The 27,604-nt window shown below is 44.9% G+C and overlaps 2 protein-coding genes across 15 annotated transcripts in view; one reads left to right on the forward strand and one right to left on the reverse strand.

Annotated features, from left to right (window-relative positions):
- CHD9 (chromodomain helicase DNA binding protein 9) overlaps positions 1 to 27,604 on the reverse strand; it is a 235,826-nt gene that overhangs the window by 179,284 nt on the left and 28,938 nt on the right. Inside the window, exon 1 of one of the 14 annotated variants that reach the window (XM_047834139.1) lies at positions 26,354 to 26,372. The exons of 10 other annotated variants lie outside the window; for them this stretch is intronic. The gene's annotated coding sequence lies outside the window, so the exon portion shown is untranslated. Of the gene's footprint in view, positions 1 to 2,878; positions 2,900 to 3,120; positions 3,160 to 13,917; positions 13,936 to 26,353; positions 26,373 to 27,604 lie in introns of those variants that run through there. 3 more of the 14 variants (XM_047834138.1, XM_047834135.1, XM_047834137.1) reach the window with 3 other exon arrangements.
- LOC125152546 (uncharacterized) overlaps positions 3,999 to 27,604 on the forward strand; it is a 29,062-nt gene continuing 5,456 nt past the window's right edge. The window contains exons 1-3 of the mRNA XM_047834633.1: positions 3,999 to 4,121; positions 25,699 to 25,821; positions 25,913 to 26,045. Coding sequence (XP_047690589.1) covers positions 3,999 to 4,121; positions 25,699 to 25,821; positions 25,913 to 26,045 — 379 coding nt within the window. The remainder of the gene's footprint in view (positions 4,122 to 25,698; positions 25,822 to 25,912; positions 26,046 to 27,604) is intronic.

Below are 27,604 nucleotides of genomic sequence, written 5' to 3' on the forward strand. Positions count from 1 at the left end.
AAGTTAAATCTATCATGTAAGAAATCTGAATATGGTTAAGACATGTTAATCATCTCAACACCAAGACAGCTACAAAACATTTAAAAGGTTACAGTAAAATCGGTCTATCTCCTCAGTGTTCATAAATCTCTTCTGATTCCAATTTTTGGCTTTCAAAGTTTTTCAAACACTTATGACAGCAAGCTTTCATTATTAGTTTCATAATTCATTTTCAGTCTCACCAAATGCCTTAAGTTTCCATATTCTTACCAATGGTCTTTATTTCCCCAGCGTATATATTATTTCAGTCATATTTATTTTTCCTTCATACTTTGACTTCTCTAGGATTCCGTTTTTGTCTTCTCTGTCAAAGTATTTGGTTGACTTTTACTTCTACATTTGTATCAGTGACAAACACATCTAACCCTTCATAATATCTAAAATGTTCATATGTACCAAAATTTTTATTTTACTATTGAAACTTCAATACATTTCACTTCTGTCATTCTTCTTTTTATACATTATTTTTATACATTAATTTTATACATTAAGCCCCCCCTTGACTTCTACCTTGTTTCCATAGGTAAAGTGCCAACGTCTAGTTCAATGTCTTATAGAAGGCATTCGGTTACATCAGAAAATGGGTTTGGAGTTAAAAGTTTCTAAAGATACTTCCAAGTTGAAAATTCTATGATTTTATTAATCTTATATCATGGGATTTTTTTTTTTTTAACAACACTGCTTTCTTATCTTTATTCATGCCTCCCACGTGACCTTATTCTTTTAAAAATGTTCTTTTCAGGTAAGGCCAACTATACCACTATTTGTTTCAAAACCTCTGCCTTTCCATACACTTCAACCCAGGCGTAAGTTTTATATTTCAGAGGACATATCTCTTGGGACACTCAGAATCACAGAACTGTAAAACTCAAGAAAACTTAGGTTCACAGAAGTTACGAAACTTGAGTACAGCTACACAGCTAGTAAACTGACAAAACCTGATTCTCTCCAATCAGAACTCCTTCTAAATAAAGAAGGCTTAACAATTTATTTTCCTAATGCTATTTCTTATGTCCTTAGGATATTTTCTCCTAGTTATTCAATCACAAGGTTTTTGTTTTTTAATTCTACAACAACCACTCTCCTAAAACCGTCCAGAATGACAAAGATACCTGAATCTAATCTGGGAGGCAATTTTTTTAAATTTTTCTCCCAAAGCACTTCATGTCTGTATTATATGATCTGTGGTTTTCAGGAAACTCACTAAGGGCTGAGACCTGCTAATACCTTGTACTACACTGTAACTACTTAATGTGAAGTGTCTAAGCAATACAAGCAAAGGCGAAGTCCTGGAAGATACAAAATGCATGTTTAACTTGCTTAGAGCAATAGATGTTTTTCAGTTAACAAATATCTATCCAGTATGTATCCTACGGAAGACTCTGTACTATTAGCAAAAAGTCCCACTTAATTTCAAGTTGTGTAAATCTAACAGAAACGAAGAAACGCTATGTTCATCCTTTTGCACTGAAACCCCCTCCCCCCCAAAGACCAAAACACACACACTGGTGCCCACCCACACACTGCTCCCTCTGCAGTGTGGAGTCCCCCACCCCCACCCACCCCAGGTAAGTTCACCTTCTGTACATTAAAGTGTTTGTGGACCTAGCCATTCTTTTGAAAAGTACCTGTGCAATTATGCACAGTTTAGGTAGAGTAATATTACACAAGAGAAGCCCTTATTCCCCCCTTCAAGGTGGTAGTTGGTTAAGTAGAACTGGAGTTTGAAATCAGAGAAAGAGAAAAGGTGGAAAGTAGCATGCAAAACTGAGAAACTAAAATGTGATAGTGATTTTATTAATGAAAATAAACTTTATTTAATACGGGATAATTCTGAGGTAGTTCTGAGCATTTCACACAATGGGTAAAAGTCACAGGAGTGTCAACCCCAGACTCCCAGGAAAAGTTAACTATGGAACACTGTTAATACCACAATTTAAGAAATTTTTGGTCTACTTTGTTCCGAAAAGTTTTATTTTTCTGAAAAATAAATTAAAAAAAAAAAAAAAGGCAAAACAGAACTAAAAAAGGAACAAACAGAAACCACGCTGAGCTGGCGACTGCGACGACAGGCCAGTAAGACACCCAGGCTTTCCGGGTCGTGCTTGGCTTCGGGATGGATGTCCGCGAAGACAGCCCTGGAACCACCCATCACGTCCCACACCCAGAGCCCAAGAAAGCGGCGGCGGGCTCCGGGCCCCGCTGCAGACGTGGAGCGGCCCTCGAGGCTGCCGCTCGGGGCGAGGGATCCCAGCGGGGTGGGGGTGGGGGCAGTGCGGTCGGCACCCGGCCGGCAGGGCCCGGGAAAGCGCCGGGGGCGTCCCGGGCTCGGGGGCACCCAGCTCGCGCGGGACGCCCTGTCATGAGTCACGGAGGCGGGCGGGCGGGGGAAGAGGCTGCAGGATGGAGGGAAGCCCGACCCTCGGGAGGGGAAGCGGGCGGGCCGGGAGGCCCCGACCTCGCGCGGGGCGGGGACGCCGGGCCCTGCCCACCCTGCCCTCACCTCCGCCCGACGCAACAGGCGCGGCGGCCGGGTCCCGACCCCGGGGTCTGCGGGCAGCGGGGAGGGGTGGGGGTGGGGGTGGGGGGGGCGGGGGCAGCAGCCCGCAGCCATGACAGGCGCGGGGCGGGCCGCGGGCGGGCTGGGCCGCACGTGCGGGCAGCGCCCCCTCCCCGGCCTCCCCGCGCGCCCCGCCGTCCCCGGGCGCGGGCCCCTCACCTCCAGCGGCGGCGGTGCGGCCCGGCCTGCCCCGACCACCCCCCCCCCCGCCGCCCCAACCACCCCCACCACCTCCCTACCCCCGGCCGAGCGGCGGCGGCGGCGGCGGCACGTACTCACCGCCGCTCGCTGGCTCTCGGGCTTCGCCATGACTGAGGCGCCCCCGCCGCCCCCCGCCTCGACCGAGACTGACACGCGCGGCTGGCCGGGCGGGGGCGGCCTCAGGCGACCCCCCGGCTGACAGAGCCCGCCCCCGCCTCTCCCCACCAGTTGAACAGCGACCGCTGCCCCGCGGTGCCCCCCGGGCTTCCTCCCCACGCCTGGGGCGGCGGGTGGCAACGGCGGGCGGCGGCGGCACTTACCGGCGGCGCGGCCAGGCCCCCCTGTCAGCGCGGGGCCGGGAGGGAGCGGAGGGAGGAGTGAAGGGGCACCGCCTCCCCCGCGCCGCCACGCACCCGCCTGATTGGCCCAGTTCACTCCCCCAGCGCGACCCCACCAGCCCCTGCGAGCGGCACTCCGGCAGCACCGGCGCGCCATTTGCATATTTGTGCCCGCGCCGCTGATTGGCCGGGGCTCGGAGGGGCGGCCGTGACCGCGGCCGCTCCCGCCGTCGCTCCCGCCGCGTCGGGCGACCCGGGAGGGAGGCTCCCTCTCGCCGCTCCGCTTCCCCCCGCGGCCCGGCCCGACCCGGGGCGGAGGACGGCGGGAGGCGGGGTCGCCGCCCCGCTCCAACATGGCCTCGCCGCGCCGCCGACCCAATCGCCGGTGCGGTTACTCCCGGAGCCCCGGGCGGCCTCGGGGCGGGGAAGTGTGGGCGCCGGGCGCCCTCTGGCCGGAGCGCGGGGCAGTGCAGTGGCCCGGGCTCCCCTCGCCGCCCCGCCGCGGCCGCCACGTCAGGCCGCGCCCTCGCGACGGCCTCTCCCCTCCCCGCGGCCCCGCCGCCACGTCAGGCCCGGCGGGCACGCCCCGGCCGCGAGCTGACCGGTGGCGGGGTCGGCGCCGAGGTCACTCACGCGCTGGGCATCTCTCCGCCAGCCCGGGGCCAGCCCAGGGCCAGGCCGGGGCCAGCCGGGAACCGACAGGGTTTCCTGAGCCTCCCTTTTCAAACGGCGTGGGTTCGGACCCGCGTCCTTCTCCTGCTCGGCCACCGCCGTGACACACGCCCGTGCCGTAAAATCGGGAGCAGGGAGAGGGGCGCCGCGATGATGCAGCGATTCTGCCCAGGTGCTAAGCACCTGCCATGGAGAGAAGAGACCCAGCCCCAAGTCCTGATGCAGAGAGCGAGCGAGCGAGCGAGCGAGCGCGCACCTCAAGTGGTGGAGAGCTGGGGCTGACACCTAGTCTTCCCGGTGTTCAGGCCCACGTTCTGATTTGCACCGCGATGAAGGGAAAGAAAGAACAAACAGGGGGGAAAAAAAGGAAGAAAGAAAGGAGGGAGACAGGGACATCGGTCTAGGAGTAGGTGGCCTACTAGAAAACCACTGGCCGAAGGAGTTGTGGGGACACCTTGGGTTCCCTCTCGCTCTGTCACTAATTAACTGTGTGACCTACATTAAATCATAACATGTCCCAGAGCCTCGGTTTTCCCTTCTGTAAAATGAAGAGGCTGGGCCAAATTTTCCAAAAGCCTTCCAGCTCTAACTAAAATTCTAACGGGTCTCTTTCAGGCTCTGTGCTGGCTCCCATGCCTAATTAAAGCTTTAAAATCCACATTAGAACGGGTGGTAGACAAAATAATGGGATGTTAGAACTTCAGTCTGTCTACCTTATGTTTGTTCGAAACTGTTTACCGGGTTCAAATCCAGTGTGGGCGATATTCAGCATTCACCTTCCAGTTGACAGAAATCTCTTGAGCTGCAGACTCCACAAAAGAAGCATAGAGCAATGTCACTGTGCTTGTTTATGCCTGACCGGAACGGAATGGCTGCGGTATACAGAGTGCTAGTTGCCAGGTAATTTCATTCTTCATATTCCCCATGCAGGCCCTCCAGAGTGGATCAACACAAGTCTATTTAGCTCAGATATTGAAGGGGCTCGGAGGAAACCCTGCTGAGGGAGAAGTTACAATTACAGCTTTGATTCCCCTCAAGGATACTTAATAACAACCACATACTAGGCTGAGAATGCACAGAAACAGTTCAACCCCAAGCTCCCTACACTACTTATTTGAATACTCCTTTAGTTTGCAAATTCAACCTGTTGAATAGAATTTAAGGCCAGTAACATCTGTGATCAAACAAGAGAATAAGATATCCCATATCTTGCCTAAAACTTTAGCTCCTTTTTACAGAACGTTTCTCCCCAAGAAAACTCAGGTTTTCTTGAATCTTTGAAAAAGTACTTACACTCAGTGATTAAAAAGCATCATTATCATTATCAACATCATTGTATTCTATTATGATCAGTGGATGCCTTCAAAAGTATGTAGAGGGGTGTCTTGATGTCGGCTCAGGTCATGATCTCACGGTTTGTGGGTCTGAGCCCCACGTTGGGCTCTGTGCTGACAGCACAGAGTCTGCTTAGCATTCTCTCTCTCCTTCTCTCTCTGCCCCTGTCCTGCTCCCACGCTCTCTCTCTGTCTCAAAATAAATAAAATAAATAAAATAAAAAAAAGATGCAGAGCTATTTGTCCTAATGAAAAATGGCCTCTAGAAAGCTGTTACTTTAAACTTACATCTGTCTTTTTGTATGTCTCATTCCTCACTACCACTGACATTTCTCTATTTTTCTAGCTGACAACCTTCTTTCCTTTTTTTTTTTTTTTTTATTCTTCAATTTACTATGAACTTAGACACTGATAAACTTTCATTAGTTTAGACTCTTGGGTTTTGAGTAAAGATCTTCTGTGGGATTCTCTTAAGCACATGAGTTTTTGCGACATTTATTTTGACTTTTCAATGAGTGGTTTTTCACTTATTTAAAAAAAAATTTTTTAATGTTTATTTTTGACAGAGACAGAGAGCACATGCGCAAGCAGGGGAGGGGCAGAGAGAGAGGGAGACACAGAATCAGAAGCAGGCTCCAGGCTCTGAGCTGCTAGCACAGAGCCCAATGTGGGGCTCGAACTCAAGGACCAAGAGATCATGACCTGAGCTGAAGTCGGACGCTTAACCAACTGAACCACCCAGGCGCCCGTTTTCACTTCTTTCTTTTTTTTATTTTTTATTTTTTCTCTTTTCTTAATGTTTATTTTTTAGAGAGAGAGAGGGAGAGACAGAGTGCAAACGGGGGAGGGGCAGAGAGAGAGAAGGAGACACAGAATCTGAAGCAGGCTCCAGGCCCTGAGTTGTCAGTACAGATCCCCACACGGGGCTCAAACCCACAAACTGCGAGATCATGACCTGAGCCAAGATGAAGAGTCGGACACTCACCCAACTAAGCCACCCAGATGCCCCTGTTTTCATTTATTTCTTAAATCTTAGTGGTATTCTTGGTAACTGAGGTTTCTGAATATACAGACTCTGAAAAAGCCATTGCAAAGGAAGGCTCTAAATCCCAGATTTAAAAGGCTAGATCAGTAAATAGTACCCTCTGCAATTTAATTAATTAATTTTTAAAAGTTTTATTTATTTAAGTAATCTCTACACCCCACGTGGTGCTCAAACTCATGACCCTGAGATCAAGAGTCACATGCTCTTCTGACTGAGCCAGCCAGGTGCTCCTACCCTCTGCAATTTAAATGACCAAAAATCAGTATCATCAACAACACTGAAATCTAACGACACTGGCCTACCATTTCCATCAGGCAATGCAATGTCCAGAGGCAGGTGGTGACAATGCTCTCCAGGTCCCTCTATCCCACTCTAGAGTATAAATGGCTCCGGTCTTGGCCAATGATTTTCAAACCAAAAAGGTCCGTCCCCCTATTTGCAGACACAATGACTCAAGTCACCAGAAAGCCTGTGCTATGACAAAGACCAGTTCTTCACACTCTGAAGGAAACATTCTACAAGTGCATCCAATAGGTACCATGTACTTAAGTTTAATTAGTCATAGGCAGTGTTAAGGGTTTACATTCCCTGTTTCATTTTACCTTCACAGCCAGTGTATGAGGAAAGGACTCTTTTTCCCCCTGTACAAATGAATAGGGTCCAAAGTCTTGCCCTGGTTACACAATCATTGAGTGGCAGAGACAGGATTCAAACTTAGAGCTGTCTGGTCCTAAAGCCTGTAACTCTTAACCATTACATTGTATCCCTCCTCTCTGTCTAGTTTCCAATTCCATGTTTAGCAAGCAACCTCTTGGCAACTAATCTGGCATCTTAGAAGGGGGAATTTCCCTACTGGCATTTTGGGTCAGGGCACCAAACAGGAAATATCACAAAATGTAGCCATCAGATGACATTTTCTTGCAAGTTTGAGGAATATGAACTCCTGCTCTGTCACCTGATCACTTTTGGGGGAAACTGATGTACTCAAGATCCCAAAACTCACCTCATAACTGTTAGAATGGCTATTATCAAAAAGACAAGAAATAAGTGTTGAGAGGATATGGAGAAAAGGGAACCCTTGTGTACTGTCGATGGAAATGTAAATTGGTGCAGCCGCTATAGCAAACAGTATGGAGGTTCCTCAAAAATTAAAAATAGAACTACCAAATGATCCAGCAACTCTTCTGGGTTTTTATCTGAAGAAAACAAAACACTAATTTGAAAAAATACATGCCACCACCCCCCTCCCCCACCTTGTTCACTGCAGCATTATTTACAATAGCCAAGACATGGCAACAACCTATTTTTTAAAAGTCTGTTTGTTTATTTAAGTACTCTTTACACTCAAAATGGGGCTCAAACTCATGACACCAAGATCGAGAGCCACAGTGCCCTGCCCTACCCTAAATGTCTATCAATGGAGAAACAGATAAAGGCAATATGGTATGTATCTACAATGGAATATTATTCAACCATAAAAAGAAATGAAATCTTGCCCTTGTAACAACAGTGATGCACCTTAAAGGTATTAGACTAAGTGAAGTCAGTCAGACCAAGAAAGACAAATACCACATGACCTCATTTATGTATGAAATATTAAAAAAAAAAAAAAAACACCAACCTCACAGATAACAGAAAACAGATTAGTGGTTGTCCGAGGAGAGGGTAGTGGGTGGGAAAAATGGGTGAAAGGGGTCAAAAGATACAAACCTCCAGTTACAAAATAAGCCATGGGGATGTAATGTACAGCATCGTGACTATAGTTAATGATACTGTATTGCATATTTGAAAGTTGCTGAGAGAATCTTAGAAGTTTGCATCCCAAGGGGGAAAAATTTGTAATTACATATGGTGATGGATGTTAACTAGACTTATTGTGAGGATCATTCCCCAGTATATACAAATATCAAATCATTATGTTGTAGACTTGAAACCAGCCCATGTCAGTTATACCTCGAGAATTTTTTTAAAGGCCTACAACTGCAAAACTAAGGATTAGACCCTATCTCAGTGAGACCTGCAAAAGGGATGCCCACAGAATAGTCAAAAGATCCTTGGGGGGAAAAAAAAAGAAGACTGAAATAAATATAACACTGCATGTTAACTACACTAGATTGAAAAAAAAAAAAAGATTCCTTTAGGGCACCTGGCTGGCTTAGTCAGTAGAGCATGCGACTCTTGATCTCAGAGTTGTGAGTTCAAGCCCCATATCGAGGACAGAGTTACTTAAATAATAATAATAATAATAATAATAATAATAATAATAATAGGGGTGCCGGGGTGGCTCAGTCGGTTAAGTGTCTGACTTCAGCTCAGGTCATGATCTCACAGTTTGTAAGTTCAAGTCCTTGCATCGGGCTCTGTGCTGACAGCTGGGAGCCTGGAGCCTGCTTCAGATTCTGTGTCTCCCACTCTCTCTGCCCCTCTCCTGCTCATGCTCTCTCTCTCTCTCTCTCTCGAAAATAAATAAACATCAAAAAAAATTTTAAATAGTAATTTAATTTAAAAAATTCCTTCAAAACAAGAAAGTTGAAGGACTCACACTTCTGGATTTCAAAACTTACTACAATGCTACAGTAATCCAGACAGGGTTGTACCGCCAGGCACAAGGACAGATCTATATAGATAATGGACTAGAATTGAGAGTCCAGAAATAAACTTTTACATTTATGGTCAATTTGTTTTCAACAAGAGGGCTAAGACATATAAATTGAGAAAGACCACTGGATATACAAATGCTAGAGAATGACCTGGACCCCTACTTTATACCATACAGAAAAAATAAATCAAAAGGGATCACAGACTTAAATGTAAGAGGTAAAACTATAAAACACTAAGAAGAAAACATAGGAGTAAATCTTCAGGCAATGGTTTTGGGTTTAGCCAATAGTTTCTTATATAGTGTATGACACCTTAACATAGCAACAAAAGGAAATAGAGATAAATTGGGCCTCATTAAAATTAAAAAGTTTTCTACAAGCAACCAAAGAAAAAATAAATTGGTCATCAAACTAGGAAAACTTTCCTGAGTCAAAGGACACCATTAAGAAAGTGCAAAGACACCCACCCACTCACAGGATGAGAGAAAATATTTGCAAATCATACATCTGATAGGGGTCAGAACATATGAAGACTTCTTACAACTCAATAATAAAAAAATACATAACCCAGATGAAAAACAGTCAAAGTAGTTTTGAATACTTTGAACAGACATTTCTCCAAGAAAGATAAACAAACAGCCAATATGCACACGAAAAGATGCACAGCATCATTAGTTATTACGGAAGTGCAACTCAAAAATCACAATGAGATACTACTTGACATCCATTAAATGGCTCTAAGAAGAAAGACAGGCAACAAGTGTCGATGAGAATGCAGAGAAACTGGAACCTTCACATATCGCTAGTGGAAATGTAAAATGGTGCAGTCATTTTGGAAAACAGTTTTTAAAAACGTTAAACAGTTATTAAATGACCCAGCAACCCCCCCCCCAAATGAAATCAGATGTTCACGCAAAAACTTGCACACAAATGTTCACAGCAGCATTATTCATCATAGCCCCCAAGTGAAAACAAACCATATGTCCATCAACTGATGGATAAACAAAAATGGTTTATCCACACACTGGAATATGTTTCAGCCATAAAAAGGATTAAGTACTGATACATGCTACAAGATGATTGAACCCTGAAAACACGCAGAATGATAAAAGCTGAATGCGAAAGATCATATATTGTACAATTCCATTTATGTAAAATGTCCACAATGAGCAAATCCATAGTGACAGAAAGGAGATTAGTGGTTGCCCAGAGCTGAGTTGGGGGAAAGGGGAAGAAGAGTGGAGAATGGCTGCTAACAGTAGTTTGGGGAGGTAGGGAAAATGCTCTAAAATTAGTTTCTGGCGATGGCCGCACAAGTCTATGGAAGTGTGAACTTTATGCTAAGTGAATACTATCTCAATAAAGCTGTTTAAGAAAGTGATGTCTAGCCAGCAACTTCCAACTTTGTATTTTAGTATTATATGCATGAAATCCAACATATATATCCAACAGATACATTTTAATTATATTTATCAAATTATCGGCGGCAAATAATTTTTTATTTTTTTAATTTTATTTTTTAAATTTATTTATTTTTGAGAAAGAGAGAGAGTGCAAGCAGGGGAGGGGCAGAGAGAGAAGGAGGGAGAGACTCCCAAGCAGGCTGCACACTGTTGGTACAGAGCTGACAGGGGCTTCAATCCCACAAACCGTGAGATCATGACCTGAGCTGAGATCAAGAGTCAGACGCTTAATCGACTGAGCCACCCAGGTGCCCCAGCAAATAATTTTTTAAAATCCGAAGACTGAGGGGCGCCTCGGTGTCTCGGTCGGTTAAGTGTCCGACTTCCGCTCAGGTCATGATCTCACGGTTCATGAACGCGAGCCCCGAGTCGGGCTCTGTGCTGACAGCTGGGAACCTGGAGCCTGCTTCTGATTCTGTGTCTCCCTCTCTCTCTCCTCCTCCCCCACTCACGCTCTGTCTTTCTCAAAAATAAACATGAAAAAAATTTTTTTTAATCTGAAGACTGCTGTTCTCATATTGGGCTTGTCAGTTTTGTGACTTTGCTATAATTTACTTAATTTACATGCATTTAAATAGCTACACCAGGACTGGGTGCAGTGTCAATTATGGAAGAGATTACTATCTCCATATAAATATAAATTATTATTAATAAATACCTTGTATAATAAATATGGAAAAATATGTGTATAAAATATCTTCCCACTCATCTTTATTGACATTCACTTACAGGTTGAGGCACTAAGAAAATGTCCTTTCACAGACCAGTGATAAGTACTTATAAATGTTAAGATATGCTTTTTTTTAACCTTTTACACATTTTATGAAGCTTCATGATTTAAACGTTTTATGCCCCATTATAGTATAGGATATAACATAATCTCCATCTTTCTGCAATAACGAATACTAGCTTGAAGAGCTCAGACACTTTTCCAGTCTAGGAAAAGAATCTGAAAGGAACTTTAGTTGGTTCAGCAGTGAGTGAAAACTAACTTCACATTATCCTCTGGGAGTTGTGAAATCCCCTTAACTCAGTAAAGAATAGAGGTTCTTTTTAGGACAGGAGTGAAGGACATCACTAGAGAGCTCTTTAACCTTCTTTTTCAGGCTCTTGTTCAAGCAAACAGAAAAGAAGGCGAGGTAAGCTTTCAGCTGTAGCTTAAAGTACCTCAAAGATCATTTGAAAGCGTGTTCAGCACTGTTTTCAAATCTAGAGGCTGCTGATGATAACAATATCCAAAGGATGTGTTCAGCCAGGCAGCCGTTCTTTAGACTCTTACTCTTAGGCCTAGTTAATCAGGGACAGATCTCAGGGCTGCTACGTTTTATCCAGTTTATCTCCTGCTTTTAGCCAGGAATATACTTGAAAGCATGATCCTGCTTGGCAGTTCAAATCTTCCTGCTGTTCTGCTTTTACCAACAGTTGCTTGTCCTAATGGTGAAAGGTCTTCAGGAAAAAAGAGGTTTTGCTGTTTTCCTTGATAAGACATCACTGCTCATCCTTGAGCATCTCATTTGCTCTCTTGGTGCATCTGCTGTCTTTGGGTAACAGAAGCTCTCCTGGAGAAGTTACTTCTAATCAAGTTTGGAGGGATCAAATGCATGTAGTGAGGCTGCTACTTGAAAAATGAATCCATTCAACAAATATTTGAAGAGTATCCATGAAGTGCTAGGTGCCGGGAATACAATGAACAAGGCAGACATGGTCCTTTGGCCTCATGGCCAATTATTTTGCCATGTAAATACCCACTAATTAATTATTTTTACTAACTCTGGTAATACTTAACCTTCACTTCCAGGTGCCATAATTGTGGTGCTTCAAAAACCATGTATGATCTATACCACATAACATAAGAATTGATGGAAACCATAGACATGTATATTTCTAACCAACTGGCTTGTTTTATAGGCATTATGGGCATTTTATTTCAAGAAGAAACCCATCCTGATGCAATTTAAATCCATCTTGTCTTGTTTAAGCCTCAAAAAAAGAGAAAACTGTCCCAGGTTTCCTCTTGACTTGTTTTTCCTCATTAGTAGTAGCCATGACTATAATTCAATCACCCTCTTTCCATGATCCCATCGGCTGAGTTTCACACTCCTACTTACGGCATGGGAAGAGCTTATAAAACCCCTATATTATTGTTAGAAATAAAAGAAATCCTTTAACAATTGCCACAGCCTTTTTTTTTTCCTTTCAATAATTGGGTAAGTTTTTCCTTGCCTCATAAGAATTTAAGAAGGGCTATCTTTCTCATTAAAATCATCTTTTAAAGCACTCCTATTTTACCCGGGCATCATTATGATCTCTTATGCAAAAGCATTTGGAAATTATTGGAATTCTTGGATGTTCTGGTTGAGGATATATATTAATTACAGTTGTTTTCTTTGCATTGAACCCCATGGTTTGTTTTATAGAGTATGAGTAACAACATGCCAACCAGAAAAATTAATTCCAGGTTATGTGATTGAAAAAAAACATTTAAATTTAATAGGAGAGGGACCTCAGAAAGTTTGGCTAAAAATAAGTGTCGGGGCACCTGGGCTGGCTCAGTCGGAGGAGCATGCAACTCTTGATCTCAGGGTTGTGTGTTTGAGCCCCATGATGGGTATAGAGATTCCAAAAAAAAAAAAAAAAAAAAGGAAAAACAATCTTTAAAAATAAATCAGTGTAGCTTTTTTTCTTTGGTTGCCATGAGATGTTAAGCAGTTGGTGAGCCTCCACAATTTAAGTAGAAGTCTTGTGTGAAAACAAGGAAGGGAGCTGGGTCTGTGTTTCTCAAAAACAAGAGATTCACAGAAATATTCAGGGTCTCCTACAGGCACAGAGCCGATGGCTCTGACCTTATTTATACATATCTGACAAACATTCCCCCGTCCAGAAAGTTTGGTTGGGGGGAGGCCTCAAAAGCAGCGTGTCAGAGAATTGAATGAGTTCTCAAATGAGGCCAGTTCTGCCCCACTGATAGGCTGCATTCAAAGTGATGGTGAGCAACAAGATAAAAGACTAAAGAATGAGGCCAAATCGTCTGGATATCAAATGTATAATTGCATTTTTTTTTCCTTTTCATAGCTTATCTCGGTGCCACGTAGGACTGCCGAATTTTTTTCTCATCGTCAGCAATTTTTGGCTAATACCGCGGAGACTTCTTTGTCCAGCACCCAGTACCCTGGCTCCGGCAGGATACTTCCCTTTGTGCTTCCTTGGCAGAGTGTGTCCTATTTGGCAAGAGCATACTGAGTGATCTGTGTGAACTGCAAGAAATGTCAGGCTGGCACTTGCTCACTGTCTGCCACTCCTCTTTCGAGATAAAGGAAAGTGACTGCGGGCTTTTCTGCTCCTCAAACACACCACCCTCCTTGTCTCGGGACTTTTTCACCCTCTAGTCCCTCTGCCTTATCGTTGGCTCCAGGTACCCCTGCTCCTTCAGGTCCTGCAAAAATAGCTTCTCAGGGAGGCTTTCCTTGACCCCTAATCTCTCAGTTTGTTTCCTTCTTGACACTCCTCGCAGTCCGGTTGGTGTGTTTATTATTTGTCTCCGCCCACTAGAAAGAAAGCATCTGTTGACACAGGCTGTCTTGTCCCTGGAAGTATTCCCAGCACCTAGAACAGAGGTGCTCAATAAATGTGTGTTTTATACTGAAGGAACTGTTCACCCAACATACCTGTAACGTCCTGGCAGGACAAGCTGCTGTCACTTGGGATTATCCCACCTGGTTTTCAACAAGACACTGGAAGCCGCCATCAGAGATTCTCACATCTCAGTGCATATGTAGAATCACCTGGGAAGCTTAAAAATTACCTTTGCTTAGACCCTGCCCTGACCAAGGGGCGATGAGTCTCAGGCATTAGTATGTTTGAAAAGCTCTCTGTATAATTCACTCATGTAGCCAAGGTCGCAAAGCACGGCTCTCAGTGACAGGAAACGGAATGATTACCTGACTACCAAGTTCTCATCCTTGTGAGCCCTTCCTGTGTCCCCTCTGTCTAGGGCGACCCAAAGCATTCTTCAGACTTCTCCTGCGGCTTCTAAATACCTGCCTCATTATCACAGAGGGGCAGAATTGGGCACAAACCATTTGAAGAATTAACCTCTAAGGAAAGAGAAAAGGCATCCAGGTAACCTAGGTTCATCTGTTAGTATGGGCTCTGAAAAGCTCCAAGCAAAGGGAGCGAGTTCCAGCGTTCTTCTCTTTTCCTTCGTAAAGGAAAGCCATACATACACAAACCTCTTCACTTAGCTGTAGAAGTCAGAGGCAGCCAATCAATCAATGAATCATTCAAGCATCTGAGCTGCAAAGCAAACAAAAAACCACGCTCCCAGAAGTGGGCAGTATCCAAATTCCATTCTCGTCTTGGCAGGAAACAGAGGCCAGGTAGGAGTGGGCCCAGAAACACTTGCCCATATTTAGGGGACAGCTGGGTGGCTTAGTTGGTTGAACATCTGACTCTTGATTTCACTCAGGTCAGGACCTCACAATTTGTGGGATGGAACCCCCACATCAGCACAGAGCCTGCTTGGGATTCTCTCTCTCTCTCTCTCTCTCTCTCTCTCTCTCTCTCTCTGCCCCTGCCCTGCTCATGGCCTCTCTCTCTCTCTCAAAATAAATAAACATCAAAAAAATTTTTAAAGAAAAAAAAAAAAACACTTGCCCATATTTTTTATCATGGCAAACTCTAAACTTTCAGGCCTTATTTATAATTGGGACCTCTACTTTTTTTTTAATGGAAAAACAATGGTTATTTGTGTTTTTCTCAAGCCATGCGATTAATAAACTGGCTTTTTTTTCTTTATGTTTCAAAATCACCATCAGAGATGTTAACAAAAATTAGGCTGATCCTGAAAGTCCACTGGTTTCCCCTCCAGTCAGAAAAGCCAACTACTCTAATAAAACGGAGAGGACACAGGATTTATGGTAGAAATATCCGAGTTACCGTGCAGGCGCTTCCACTTGCCAACTGAATGAATGATCAGAAACTTTTCTTGCCTGTGCAAAGAGAATCATAACACTTCTGCTGCTTGTTTCACATTGTTGTTGTTGTTTTTTACAATGTTCACAAACATTCTCTGAAAATGTTACAGTGTTACCGTCTTGGAGGTGAGCTTTTAAGAAAAAAAAAAAAAATCCTGTGGTTACAGCAATTAGAAACACTGATCTAGGATATACTATGTGCCCAGCAAAGTGCTTAACAACAACAACAAAAACACAACTGTCCACAGTCAATGCTTGCCTTGTGCCACACGCTTGGCTTACACCCGCCACTAGGGTAACTGAATCCATTGGACCAGAACTTGAGGCAGATCAACAAACAGGGAAAGCAATTTCCTTTGCAGGAGAAACTCAGCTCAGCCAAGTGCAGAAATAACACTGAAAATCCACTTATTCATCTCCAAAAGTCTATTTCCACCCCCAGACCTAAAGTTCTCTCATTTCCCAATGACAATGTCCAGACCAGGGAAGAGACTATTCAAATTGAGAGACCCTTCTATCAGTCAAGATTAGGGCAACAAACTTGAATAGCTGTGAGTTCAACAAGCTTCCATTCAAGGTTTGTAGGTAGATGACGGGTTCAGGAAAGTTGAAAATTGACAGCAGTTTTGCAGTTGACTGTAGAGCAGCTTAAGACAGCAGAACTCCTGCCTCCTAACTTCTCAAAGCTAGAAACAACCTTAGAGAGATTGTCTGGTTGAGAATATGCTGGGACAGGTATGGGCTGAAAACCTATGTGATCCAGGTAAGCCTTTAACCTCACCCAGCCTTAGTTTCCTTATTTGTCAGTACAACAGACACAAAAATACCTCCTCTGCAGGGTTAATAATCTGAAGCTTAGAGGTGATATACATAAAGTCAGCACATATGAGACTATCAATAAATTATAGCTAATTTTTAAAAGTCAGTTGAATGATTTTCTAGGGCAACTGGGTGGCTCAGTTGGTTAAGCATCCAATTTCAGCTCAGGTCATGATCTCACGGTTCCGTGGGTTGGAGCCCCACATTAGGCTCTGTGCTGACAGCTCAGACCGTGGAGCCTGCTTCAGGTTCTGTGTCTCCCTCTATCTCTGCCCCTCCCCTGCTCGCGCTCTGTCTCTTTCTCTCAAAAATAAAATAAACATTAAAAAAAATGTTTTTTAATTAAAAAATAGGTGCACCTGGGTGGCTCAGTTGGTTAAGCATCTGACTTTGGCTCAGGTCATGATCTCACGGTTCGCGAGTTCAAGCCCCATGTCAGGCTCTGTGCTAACAGCTCAGAGCCTGCTTCAAGATTCTGTGCCTGCCCTTGAAAAGGCGGGCCTACACCGGCCGACTCCATCTTGTTCTGTGTCCTTCACCTTGACCACGCCTCCTCCCCTTGAGTAACCTCCCGCTCACCTGCCTAACAGGACTCCGACTCTTCCCCAGCCAATTGGCTGAGGCCACAGCCATTACCTCACCAACTGCCCCTAGGCCCCAATAAAACCTTTGTCCTTTGGAAACTCGCTCTCTCTCCCCGGTATCTCACCGCTGAGTCGCTGCAGTTAGGGGATTGAGCTCGAGCTAGCTCGAATAAAGGTTCTTTTGCTTTTACATCGGACTCGGCTCCCTGGCGGTCTTTGGGGATCAGGAATTCTGGGCATAACACCCTCTCTCTCTCTCTCTCTGGCCCTCCCCTGCTCACAGTTTGTCTGTGTGTGTGTCTCTCTCTCTCAAAAACAAATAAACATTAAAAAATTTTTTTAATTAAAAAATAAAAGTCAGTTGAGTGCTTTCCAAACTTATGAAATGTCGGTAGAATTAATCAAATCTTGTAAGCCAGGAAAAGTTTTTTAGTAGCAAATATGATCAAGACAGTATCACAAAAAGGACACATGTGTTCACCAAAACACAGAAAGAAAATCCCCCCCAAACAAGCTATGAGACTGGGTAATGTGTCAGAATCCCTCCGATGTTTGTCGGCTGCTTGTTGATTTGATCGACGCCTGAGGTTGGAGCGGGAGCAATTGTAACCAGACAGACAGTGGACAGGACAGCAGCAAATGGAGGAAAAGACCTAGTGTTCGTTCATTCAGATCAGCTGCAGACCTCTACTAATAACTCTCATACCAGGCCTGATAAGCTCATTTGGTGATTTTGAAGCTTTTTTGAAAGTGGGAAAACTGTCTCTTCAAGAAATTTAATTTTTTTTTTTTTTGGCAGAATTTCAAGATGTAAAACACAGAAAAGCAGAAGCCCCAAAGAGAAAACAGAACAAAGGCTGAGCTGTCTTACTGCAAGCCCAGGGATACTCCACCCTTCCCCACCCCTCAAAGGCATCTCTGAAGTCTTCCTAGGCTGGGAGGGGCCCATTTTGAAAACCCTTAAATCCAGCTTCTCATTCTGCCGCTGAAGAAATTAAACCTGGAGGGGCTGGGACCTGCCTAGCGCTGCACAGTGAGTTCGTTAGAGAACCAATACTAGGACCTGGGCCTGTGGCTTGTCTGTCAGCTCAGCATTTTCTCCCCCTCTACCAACACTACTCAGATGTTACAAGTCTTCCCCAAATAATTCAGTGGTTAAATAGATGAGGCGGAACCTTGATAAAGCCGTCAACTTGGCAGAGGTTGACTCCCTAAAACAATTTACCTTCTCGCCCTTGTCAGGTTGGTCAGATGTCCCTCCTTTGCCCACCTTTCCTATCATGTTCCACGATGTACCAAAGTTATCTGTTTACATCAGAGATCATAAATTGGCCTGCACAGTGTATCCAACTACCTTGAATTGGTTGTCAACATTTAAAACTCAGAAGGTCTTGTCTAAAACTTTGGATTTCCACCTTCTGTCGAGAATGAGAAGTTCTAGCAACATTGAGCCCTCCAACTATTGGTAACAACCTCAGCAGAGCTCAGCAGAGCTCAGCAGAGGGAGGCATGCCTTCTCCCACTTGTCCTAGTCCCCCGCTGGTCCACACCTACTTGTGGCCACCGGTGTCTGCTCTGTATAGGCATCTGAGTTTGTGACCCAGGGTCTAAAGCTTATGTCTACAGAAGCATTTTTGAGAATTGACCTTTTAGGAACCACGGTGAACCTAGAATACAGATACAGGGGGTCATCTAATTTCAAAAGATGAGGCGGATGTCATCATAAATAATGCTGCTTTCCTGCACCGATTAAAGAGGAAACTTTCACAGCTTTCCTGACTCATTTATTTCCTGAGACCTGTTAAATTAACCAAGAGACGAATAGTGTTACAAGTCCCTGCACTGCTTTCCTGTGTGTCCCGAGTTACATCTATCTATAGCACAACCCCAAACACTCCAAGCCCCTCAGGAGATGCAGTATTTTTTTTTTTAAATGTTTATTTGGGGTGGGGGGCAGAGAGTGAGAGACAGAGACAGAGCGTGAACAGGGGAGGGACAGAGAGAGAGAGAGGGAGGGAGGGAGGGAGAGGGAGACATGGAATTTGAAGCAGGCTCCAGGCTCTAAGCTATCAGCACACAGCCAGATGTGGGGCTTGAACACATGAACCGTGAGATCATGACCTGAGCCAAACTGGCCTGTTCCTGCATCCCAGGGCACCTCACTCAGCACTATGGTGAGAAGGAGCTGGCTCAATCCTGGCCTCCAGCCTGGCAATCCAGACTCTCCCAGCAGGCTCTTCTTTTCTATTTCCCCACATCTGTTACCTCCACACACACCTCCTCTTGTCCTACCATCTTACTCTCTTTCCTCCTTAGAATTTATAAAAGCATCGGATAAACAAATTCACAGGGAGCTTTCAATAGTTGATAACTGTATTTTTATTTTAGCATTTTTAAAAAATTTTTTTAACGTTTTATTTATTTTTGAGACAGAGAGAGACAGAGCATGAACGGGGGAGGGGCAGAGAGAGAGGGAGACACAGAATCGGAAACAAGCTCCAGGCTCTGAGCCATCAGCCCAGAGCCCGACGCGGGGCTCGAACTCACGGACCGCGAGATCGTGACCTGAGCTGAAGTCGAACGTTCAACCGACTGAGCCACCCAGGTGCCTCTTATTTTAGCATTTTAACATAAAAGTACGTATGACCAATAAAAGAATTCTAGGGATTGTGATTAGTAGGTGAAAAGAACATCTGGAGATGTAAAAGGCCTTACCCTCAAATCACTGCCAAAAGGTTTATTTACTTTACCCAAAGGGCCACCACTATCTCATTCCCCTCCTCCAGGACTTTGTTTAAATGGTACTTTCTCCATGAGGCTTTCCCTAACCACCTTAAATTAAAATTGTGACCCTCCAGGGGCGCCTGGGTGGGTCAGTCAGTTAAGCATCCGATTCTTGATTTCGGCTCAGGTCACGATCTCATGGTTTGTGAGATTGAGCATTGAGTGTGGAGCCTGCTTGGGATTCTGTCTCTCCCTCTCCCTCTGCCTCTCCTTAGCTCACACTCTCTCCCTCAAAAAAAAAAAAAAAAAAAAATTAAATTAAATTAAATAAAAATTGTTACCTTCTTTCCTCTACGCCACACTCCCTAGTGCATTCATTCCCTGCTTTATTCTCCTCCATATCACATAGCACAATATGATAGGCTTACTATGTTTTACTTACTTTTTTCCTCTACCTTCACTAAAACATAAGCTCCATGGGATAAGGATTTCTGTCTGTCCCCTACATCTTCCGTGCTGTGGCCATGCCTGGTCCATAGCAGATGCTCACTGAAGGTCTGTTAAATAACTGAATCTGTTGGGCCCAAGCCCCCAGGGTGACAATTACTTCAACAGTTAATGGACAGGAAGTAGCATTTCTTAATGATGAGACTGACTACAGATTTAAAAGCTGGAAGGGATCGATCTCAAAAGTTGTGATGCTGCCTTTCCTTTATGTACATATATTTTGGAACGGACATATATATTTCTTTTCCTCAATATTTTTAAATGTGAAATACATTCTTAAAAAAAAAAAAATCTAGAATAGATGTCGAGCGGCCCATCTGGGAAGCAGGACACTGAATGAGATGACCTTCCCCCCTCCCCCCCCCCAAAATGCTACAGTATAGACACACCATATGTAAGGTGTAGGGTGTGGGGTGGTGGGTGGTGTATCTTTAACTAGATTTAACTAGATTTAACTAGATTCTGAGCCTTCTTTTCCTCTGAGCTAACAATGATGGAGTTCAGTCCTTTATCTGAAACGTGTCCTAGTGAATACGTGCAATAAGACGTCATTTGAAAAGGAAGCAGAAGATGTTCCTGGCTACTTAACTCTGCAGCCCCGCCTTCTTGCTGTCCTTGGAGAAAGAGCCCTGCATTGTGCTTTTTGGTTGGTGTTTATACCGTTTTGCTGTGCTTCTTGGGATTCCTCAAACAGCACATGTGGGAAACGTGGGTTTATTTCCCAAATGCAAACATTATGAAACCTGAACTTCTCGTTCAAGTGTTCTAACCCAGCACCAAGGTCAGAACGCAAATGGACTGATGGATCCTGGACCAGGTTCGATTGACAGTGGCAAAGTGTATGTGCTACCTGGACTGAACTAACAGGCCGATGTGCTGGCCAAAAGTGGGCTCAGGAGAACAGTGAGAAACAGGCCATTTCAGCACCAGAAAATAACCTATTGAGAAAAGTTTTTATCACCTTTGTGACCAGAGGTATCACCAGTGAAGATGTTTGGGTCCAGAGCATGTAAGATTGGGTTTCCAGTCCCCCAGATCAAAGGAGTGTAGCACAGAGATGAGGAAGTGATCTACCTTCTAAGCACCTGAACTGATGAAACTCCCCAGACATAATCTCATAGCATTTCAATTCCGGTCTTTACTCAAAGTTGCAAACTATTCTCAAGAATAACAAAGGTCATTTGGTGTACTACTGGGCAGCAATAACAAATGTTTGAAAACAACCTCAGTGGCCAGCTTGGAGGCCAGGCCTGGTTAACCAAATTAAGGGAACACCCACACAATGGAACACAATAAATTTTTTTTTTTTTTTTAATGAGAACACTGTTTCTGATCTGAATTAGAATTATTTCAAATGAGAAATCCAAGGTGTAGAATAATAAAGTATAGGGTGGGTGGGGTGTGGAAAGGCAAAACAAGAATACATACATACAACTATATTTTCTTTAAATTAAAAAAAATTTTTTTTAAGTAGGCACCACACCCTATGTGGGGCTTGAACTCACGACCCTGAGACCAAGAGTTGCATGCTCTATGGCCTGAGCCAGCCAGGCGCCCCACAACCATATTTCCTTGTGTACATATGACATCTCTTTGGACAGGTACATAAGAAACTGAAGCATTGGCTTCTCCTAGAAAAAGGCCCTGGGTAATGGGGAACAAGGTTTAGGGAAGATTCCTCACTGTATAATCCTTTGGAATTTTGAGTCAAACAAATGTAATTCCTTCTCAAAAGCGATAAAATCAGTATTTTAAAAGAAAATTTCATTAATGAGATTTTAAAAATTAAGCTGTGCTTAATCTAGGGGCTATAGAAAAGAAAGCTCATTGTAACATTCCTGTACCATTTCTCTGGGTTTGAAAGTTTTTCAAAATAAAATTACAAAAAAAAACCAAACCCAAAACAAACAAACAAAACCAACCCCCGCACCCTCCCTCCCCTCCCCTTCACTCCCCCTCCCCCCCCCCCCCCCCCCCCCCCCCCGGGCCCCAGACAAAAACAAATAAATAAATAAATAAACCACCATGACCCTCTGCTCTGGGGTAATAAGTTGGGTGGCTCTGGGTAGAGGCTGTCAAGTAATGGGAAGTGCCAAAGATAATTTGCTTGCTTCAGAGGTATAGTTACATTGGCCTGAGAGTCAAGGGCAGAGTGGAAATCCTTTCTTTGCTGCCATCATGAAGTGGGCTTCCAACGCTGGCAATGCAGCCTCTGACTGTCATCAGAATCAAACACAACCTGGTGCACCCGGGCGCCTCACTCAATTAAGCGTCCAACTTTGGCTCAGGTCATGGTCTCGTGGTTCGTGAGTTCAAGACCCACGTCGGGCTCTCTGCTATCCCTCTCCCTCTGACTCTCCCCAGCTTGAGTGTGCGTTCTCTCTCTCTCAAAAATAAATAAAAACATTTAGTAATTAAAAAAAGAAAAGACACAGCCTTTTTAACTGAAAATGGCCAACTCCCCCTTGTGTTGGTTAAATACATGGGGGAAAAAAAGAAAATGTCACAGTCAACCCATTACTTCCATGCTTTGGCAACAGATCAGGTAAAATGCCAAACTTGTACAAAAGGACTTACATGCAGTCAAAGGTTAGAGTTTGGAAAAACTCTCTTGACAGACCCCTGGGAAGAGGGGCAACCCCTTGAGGGCTCATATCTAACAAGGAAGGTATTTCCTCTGTGAGGGCTTAGCATGAGTTGATGTATAATGAAGTGCTTTATAATGGAGGCAAGCTTGAGTGAGAAGGAAGGACCATGGATTAAGAGTCAATATATTTGTGTTTCATTCCTGATCCTACCTCAACACTTATCATATGACCTTATAGTTTCCTTTATAAAACGGAATCGTGATCACTGCCTCACCTACCTTCCTAGGCAGTAGAGAGGACCAAAAGCAACCCCCCCACCCCAAAAAAAAGGATACAAAGTATTTTTAAAACTGCAAGGCACTAGAAACAAGTGTTAGGTTAATAAATATGAGACAAAATATCTTTTGATGATGATTATGAAGTTTTCACAGGGGCAAATGTGGTCTTTAGGGTCAGACATATCAGAATGTTCTAGTCCTAACCCTTCATCTGCCGTGTGACCTAGTGCAAGCCCCTGAACCTCTCTGGGCCTTAGTGTTTTCATGGCAAAATAGGGTGAATGCTACCTACTTAACAATGAAAATGAAGTGAGCAACCTGTACGAAATGCTGGGCATGTACCTACCTATGTCCTCTGGGTGATGAATCATGGTCTCAATCAAGGGACTCCTTTCGTTGACTGACTTCATTCATCAAACTGTGTTTATCTCCTCAATTTTTCTCTAAATCTAAAACCTTTCTAAAAAGTAAAGTCTATTAGTTATTTATTGAGCATACAGTAGAGTGATTGGGAATGGGGGACTATGGGGCCAGACTGCTTGGGTTTGAATCACAGCTCTGACACTTACTAGTCAGCTGACCTGGGGCAGCATACGCAACAGCTTGGCACTTCAGGTTTCCCATCTATAAGGACTATGTAAATTCTTGCCATTAATATAAAACAACAATTATTAGACACTGTACTCATGGGAATACAGTGGTGGACAAGGCAGTTTAAGTGAGGTGCTCTGAAATCACCTACCACAATCTTTAAAAAAAATTTTTTTTTAATGTTTGTTTATTTTTGAGGCAGAGGGAGACAGAGCATGAGCAGGGGAGGGTCAGAGAGAGAGGGAAACACAGAATCTGAGGCAGGCTCTAGGCTCTGAGCTGTCAGCATGGGGCCTGATGTGGGGCTTGAACTCACGGATGGTGAGAGCATGACTTGAGCCTAAGTCGGACGCTTGACTGACTGAGCGACCTAGGCGCCCCTCACCTGCCACAATCTTAAATGTACAGAGATTTAGGCCCAGAGAGATTCAGCTGGTTAGTGAGGAGGGTTAGGGAAGACTAGTCAGGACTGGGGAGAGAATTTCAGATTGCAAGCCACCATTTCTGCACTGCCCCATGCTGTGCAACCAGATTCAAGGCCTGGGAACTGAGGAGCCCAGGAAGCACCAGAGTAGATTCTGGAAGTTGGAATTGATCCTATAATTCTGCCCAGTCCTAACCTCCACCCTCTTTCTCCATGTCATTCCTTATGGTGTTCCTCTTGCCTGGCTATATGGGGATCGTCCTGCAAATTCCAGATTTGGGGTTCATGGTGGAGACAACCTGAAGGTGCACATCCCCTACACCACCTGTGTTTCTTTTGTGTTATGAATCTTTCTTTTTTTCATTTTGTTTCTATTTATTTATTTTTGAGAGCAAGAGAGACAAAGTGCGAGGGGGAGGGGCAGAGAGAGACGGAGACACAGAATCCAAGGCAGGCTCCAGGCTCCGAGCTGTCAGCACAGAACCTGATGCAGGGCTCGAACCCATGAACTGTGAGATCATGCCCTGAGCCGAAGTCAGATGCTTCACCGACTGAGCCCCTAGGCGCCCCTCTTTTGTGCTTATGAATCTTAAACATGAACAAGGGGTGGGTCTCTCAGAGACCTTCTGTAAAGGGGCAGATCCAGGTTTGGTGGGGCCTGAAGAGAATACAGTACAAAGGGTTCTCTTGAGGAAAGGAATACATGAATTAAAAATTAGGTACCAGGCCTTGGAAGGGACACATGTAAGTGAAGCGTCCTGAAGTTCAAGCATAATTAGCGTCTTGGTAAATCCAGCTCTCCTCCTATACCTTTATCTAACTTCTTTCCTCCTTCTATCCCTTCCCCCCTTCTGCCCCTCTTTCCTTCCATCCATCTCATTGGCACCTACCCTGATATCTAGCATCCACTGTGCACCAGGCAGTAACTTTATATGTTTACAGTCTGGTTTAAAAATAGGACTTTACTCCACTGTACAGATGCATAGCTTTTCTTGATATAAAAGAATAAAACCATGTATAACCAACCTGTGGGCGAGGCGTAAACACGCTATGTGGGGCTGTTAGACTCAGGCAGACCACAGGAGGAAGCCAGGGGCTAGGGTTTGCTATTTACATTTGTAAACATACCCAGAAGCAGACTCTTTTGTGTTTGGGACAGTCAACAAATAAAATAATCCTCTCAGATGGGAGTGGGAAGGGGCTTAACAATCTAGAGAAAATATCACATAGCTACGCACAATTACATATAATTGATATAATATGTTTACACACATCATCTGAGCGAATGCTCATAACCATCTGATCTAGTGCGGTTTTATCAAAACCCCCATAAGACAGATTGAAGACTGAGGCCTAGAGTGCCTTGCCAAGGTCACAGAGCTACGAATCGAGAAGGTCAGGCTTTGAAGAAAGGCTCCAAGTTCAGCGCCCATTCTAATTCCACAGAACTGCAATCTTCAGTTAATACTGCTTTGTACAGGCTTGATGCCCAAGGATGAGGCTTAATGTTTGACTCTGAACACTTCCCTTTTAATTCCTTTCCTACAGCTCCCCCACTCCCTCCCCATTACCCTCACATCCAAAGGACACAAAGACTGCCCAGGCAACCACGGCACAAAGAACCCATAGACAACATCAGTAGAGGCCACTTTGTGGCTAATTTTGGGGCAAGAACTCGCTCCCTGTCTGGGGGAGCTTTTTCTCGGCTGGGATGATCTGGATGAGTCATCTAGGTTTATGCCTCGATTTGCATGGTTTCTCACCTCTCCCCTTTCCCTGGGCACAACATCCCCCAGCCCCGGAGGGGGACTGCATCTGTCCCTCACCACTGGTCCCCACCAGTCTGCTCAGTCAGGGCCTGGCCCAGATCACCACCCCAATTGCGTCCGCTCTGCACACAGCCTCCAACCTCCCAACTTTCCATTTTCAGGCCTGTCTGGCGTTGTTCTTGTTCACAGAGTGGGAGTGCCTCCTCCCACTGCCCACAGGGGCCTCATCTGCAGCCTGGGGCCGCCCCCGGCGAAACTCGGCCCGTGCCCGCTGGCCTGGCCGGCCCTCTCGTGGGACAACTAGAATCTGCTGTAATGGAGTGCTTGCAATATAGGTCAAGGTGCTCTCAGAAGGGCCCAGGGGAGGATCACCTGACTGGGAGGTGGGTGACTCAGCGGGAAGGAAAGGGGTGGGACCCGGAATCTCCTGGCCCAGGGGCCTGCAGGAGGAGGTCAAATTGTCTCTGTCTGGCTGCCTGTCAGGTCTGGCTGCCTGTCAGGGGAGGAGGAAGAAGCTGCTGGAGACAGAAGGAAGGGTAAGTGACCTCTGGTGACCTATCTAAGGTGGCATCTACGTGCACGCCAGAGTGGCCTGTTACCCTCCGTGTAGCTGAAGCCTCTCCCAGGTCAATCTGCCTCTGTGGCTTGTAAAGACCCAATTAGCTGCCTCGGCTGCCAAAGAGGGAAATCAAATGAACAGAATGCTCATCACTCCAGACTCCAAAGGCCCAGCCCCCCTAAAAGAAACCAAAGCCGCTGGTATATGGAACAAAAGGCAGCCGTCTCTAGTCAGAGGCAATTCGGGTTTTCCCCCCAATTAATTTTGAATATGAGAATTACGAACCCATTTTATTTTACATCTCTGCACGGCAGGGGCCTCCTTCCCAGGGCACAGCAGCGGCTGAGCGGTTGCTGGAACAGCAGCTGCTCTGTCTGAGCCTCACTTCCTCTGGCTCCAGCTGCAGGTTCTTCCAGGCCAAGCAGGGAGTTTCCTCCTTCTCGGGGCTTTCAGCCTTGCTAGCTGGCCACCCTCACCTCCCACCCCCCAGCTGCTCACCACCCTCTGTGGGCAGCGCTTCTGGGACTCCCTGGTTCCATGAGTCAGAGCCAGGCTGGAGACAGACAGCAGGCTTCCTTTACTAAATCAGCCTCCTGCCCTGTACACCACAGAGGGAAGCTATAATTACCCGTTTGGCCCGGCTCTGGGAACCGAGCCACAGACGCTTGACTAGGAGGGATGGCTCCTGATTCCTGCATTTATCTAGTGCACCCCAGTTTGGAAATAAGAATAACAGCCAGGGGTTCGGACCCGTTACACATATGTCAGATGCTCTGGACCTGAGCATCCATGTACATTGCTAGACAAATTGCTATATTAAAGCCAACAGGAATGTTTTGTTTTGTTTTGCCTTGTTTTCTTTTTAAGAGCCTCCTGCCTCATTGCCAAATAGTCTCATTTGAGGCAGGCTGCTCGTTGTTGATGTTGGTTTCTAAGAGATAAAGGAAAAGGCAATGAGACATTGTTTCGGATCTCAGGATCTTTTTATCCTTTAGGTATACAGGCATGAAATCTCAGGCCTCCTAGGATCACAGAAATGTTTGAAACCTGAAGCCTGAAAAAAATTATTGGCTCCAAATGAAAAGATAAAACCACAAAACAAAATCATAGAGTCAATCTTCATTAACTGTTCAATTTAGTATGCATTGGTTCATTCATCCATCCATCCATCCATCCATCCATCCATTCATTCATTCATTCCTGGAAGCATACATTTATTCCATTCGTTCAGCAAATATTTGTTGAACTGCTTCTTTGTGCCAGGCACAATTTTAGGCACAAGGGATACACAAGTGCTAAGTCAATTAAGGATACAGACAGAACTAAGTGGACAAATATTCCTGCCCTGGGTGTCAATAGTAAGACACAATAATAAGCAAATTATATGGTATGTCAGAGATAATAAGCGTGATTGATAAGAGAAAAAACAGAGCAACAATTTCAGGGGAATTGTTGGGAAAGGAGGAATTCATAGCATCCCATGATATTTGAGAATAATTTGTACCTTAGATCTCTCTCACAGTGAGAGTTCTCCAT

Source organism: Prionailurus viverrinus, chromosome E2 (genome assembly GCF_022837055.1).
Source record: "Prionailurus viverrinus isolate Anna chromosome E2, UM_Priviv_1.0, whole genome shotgun sequence".
NCBI classification, from domain to species: domain Eukaryota; kingdom Metazoa; phylum Chordata; class Mammalia; order Carnivora; family Felidae; genus Prionailurus; species Prionailurus viverrinus.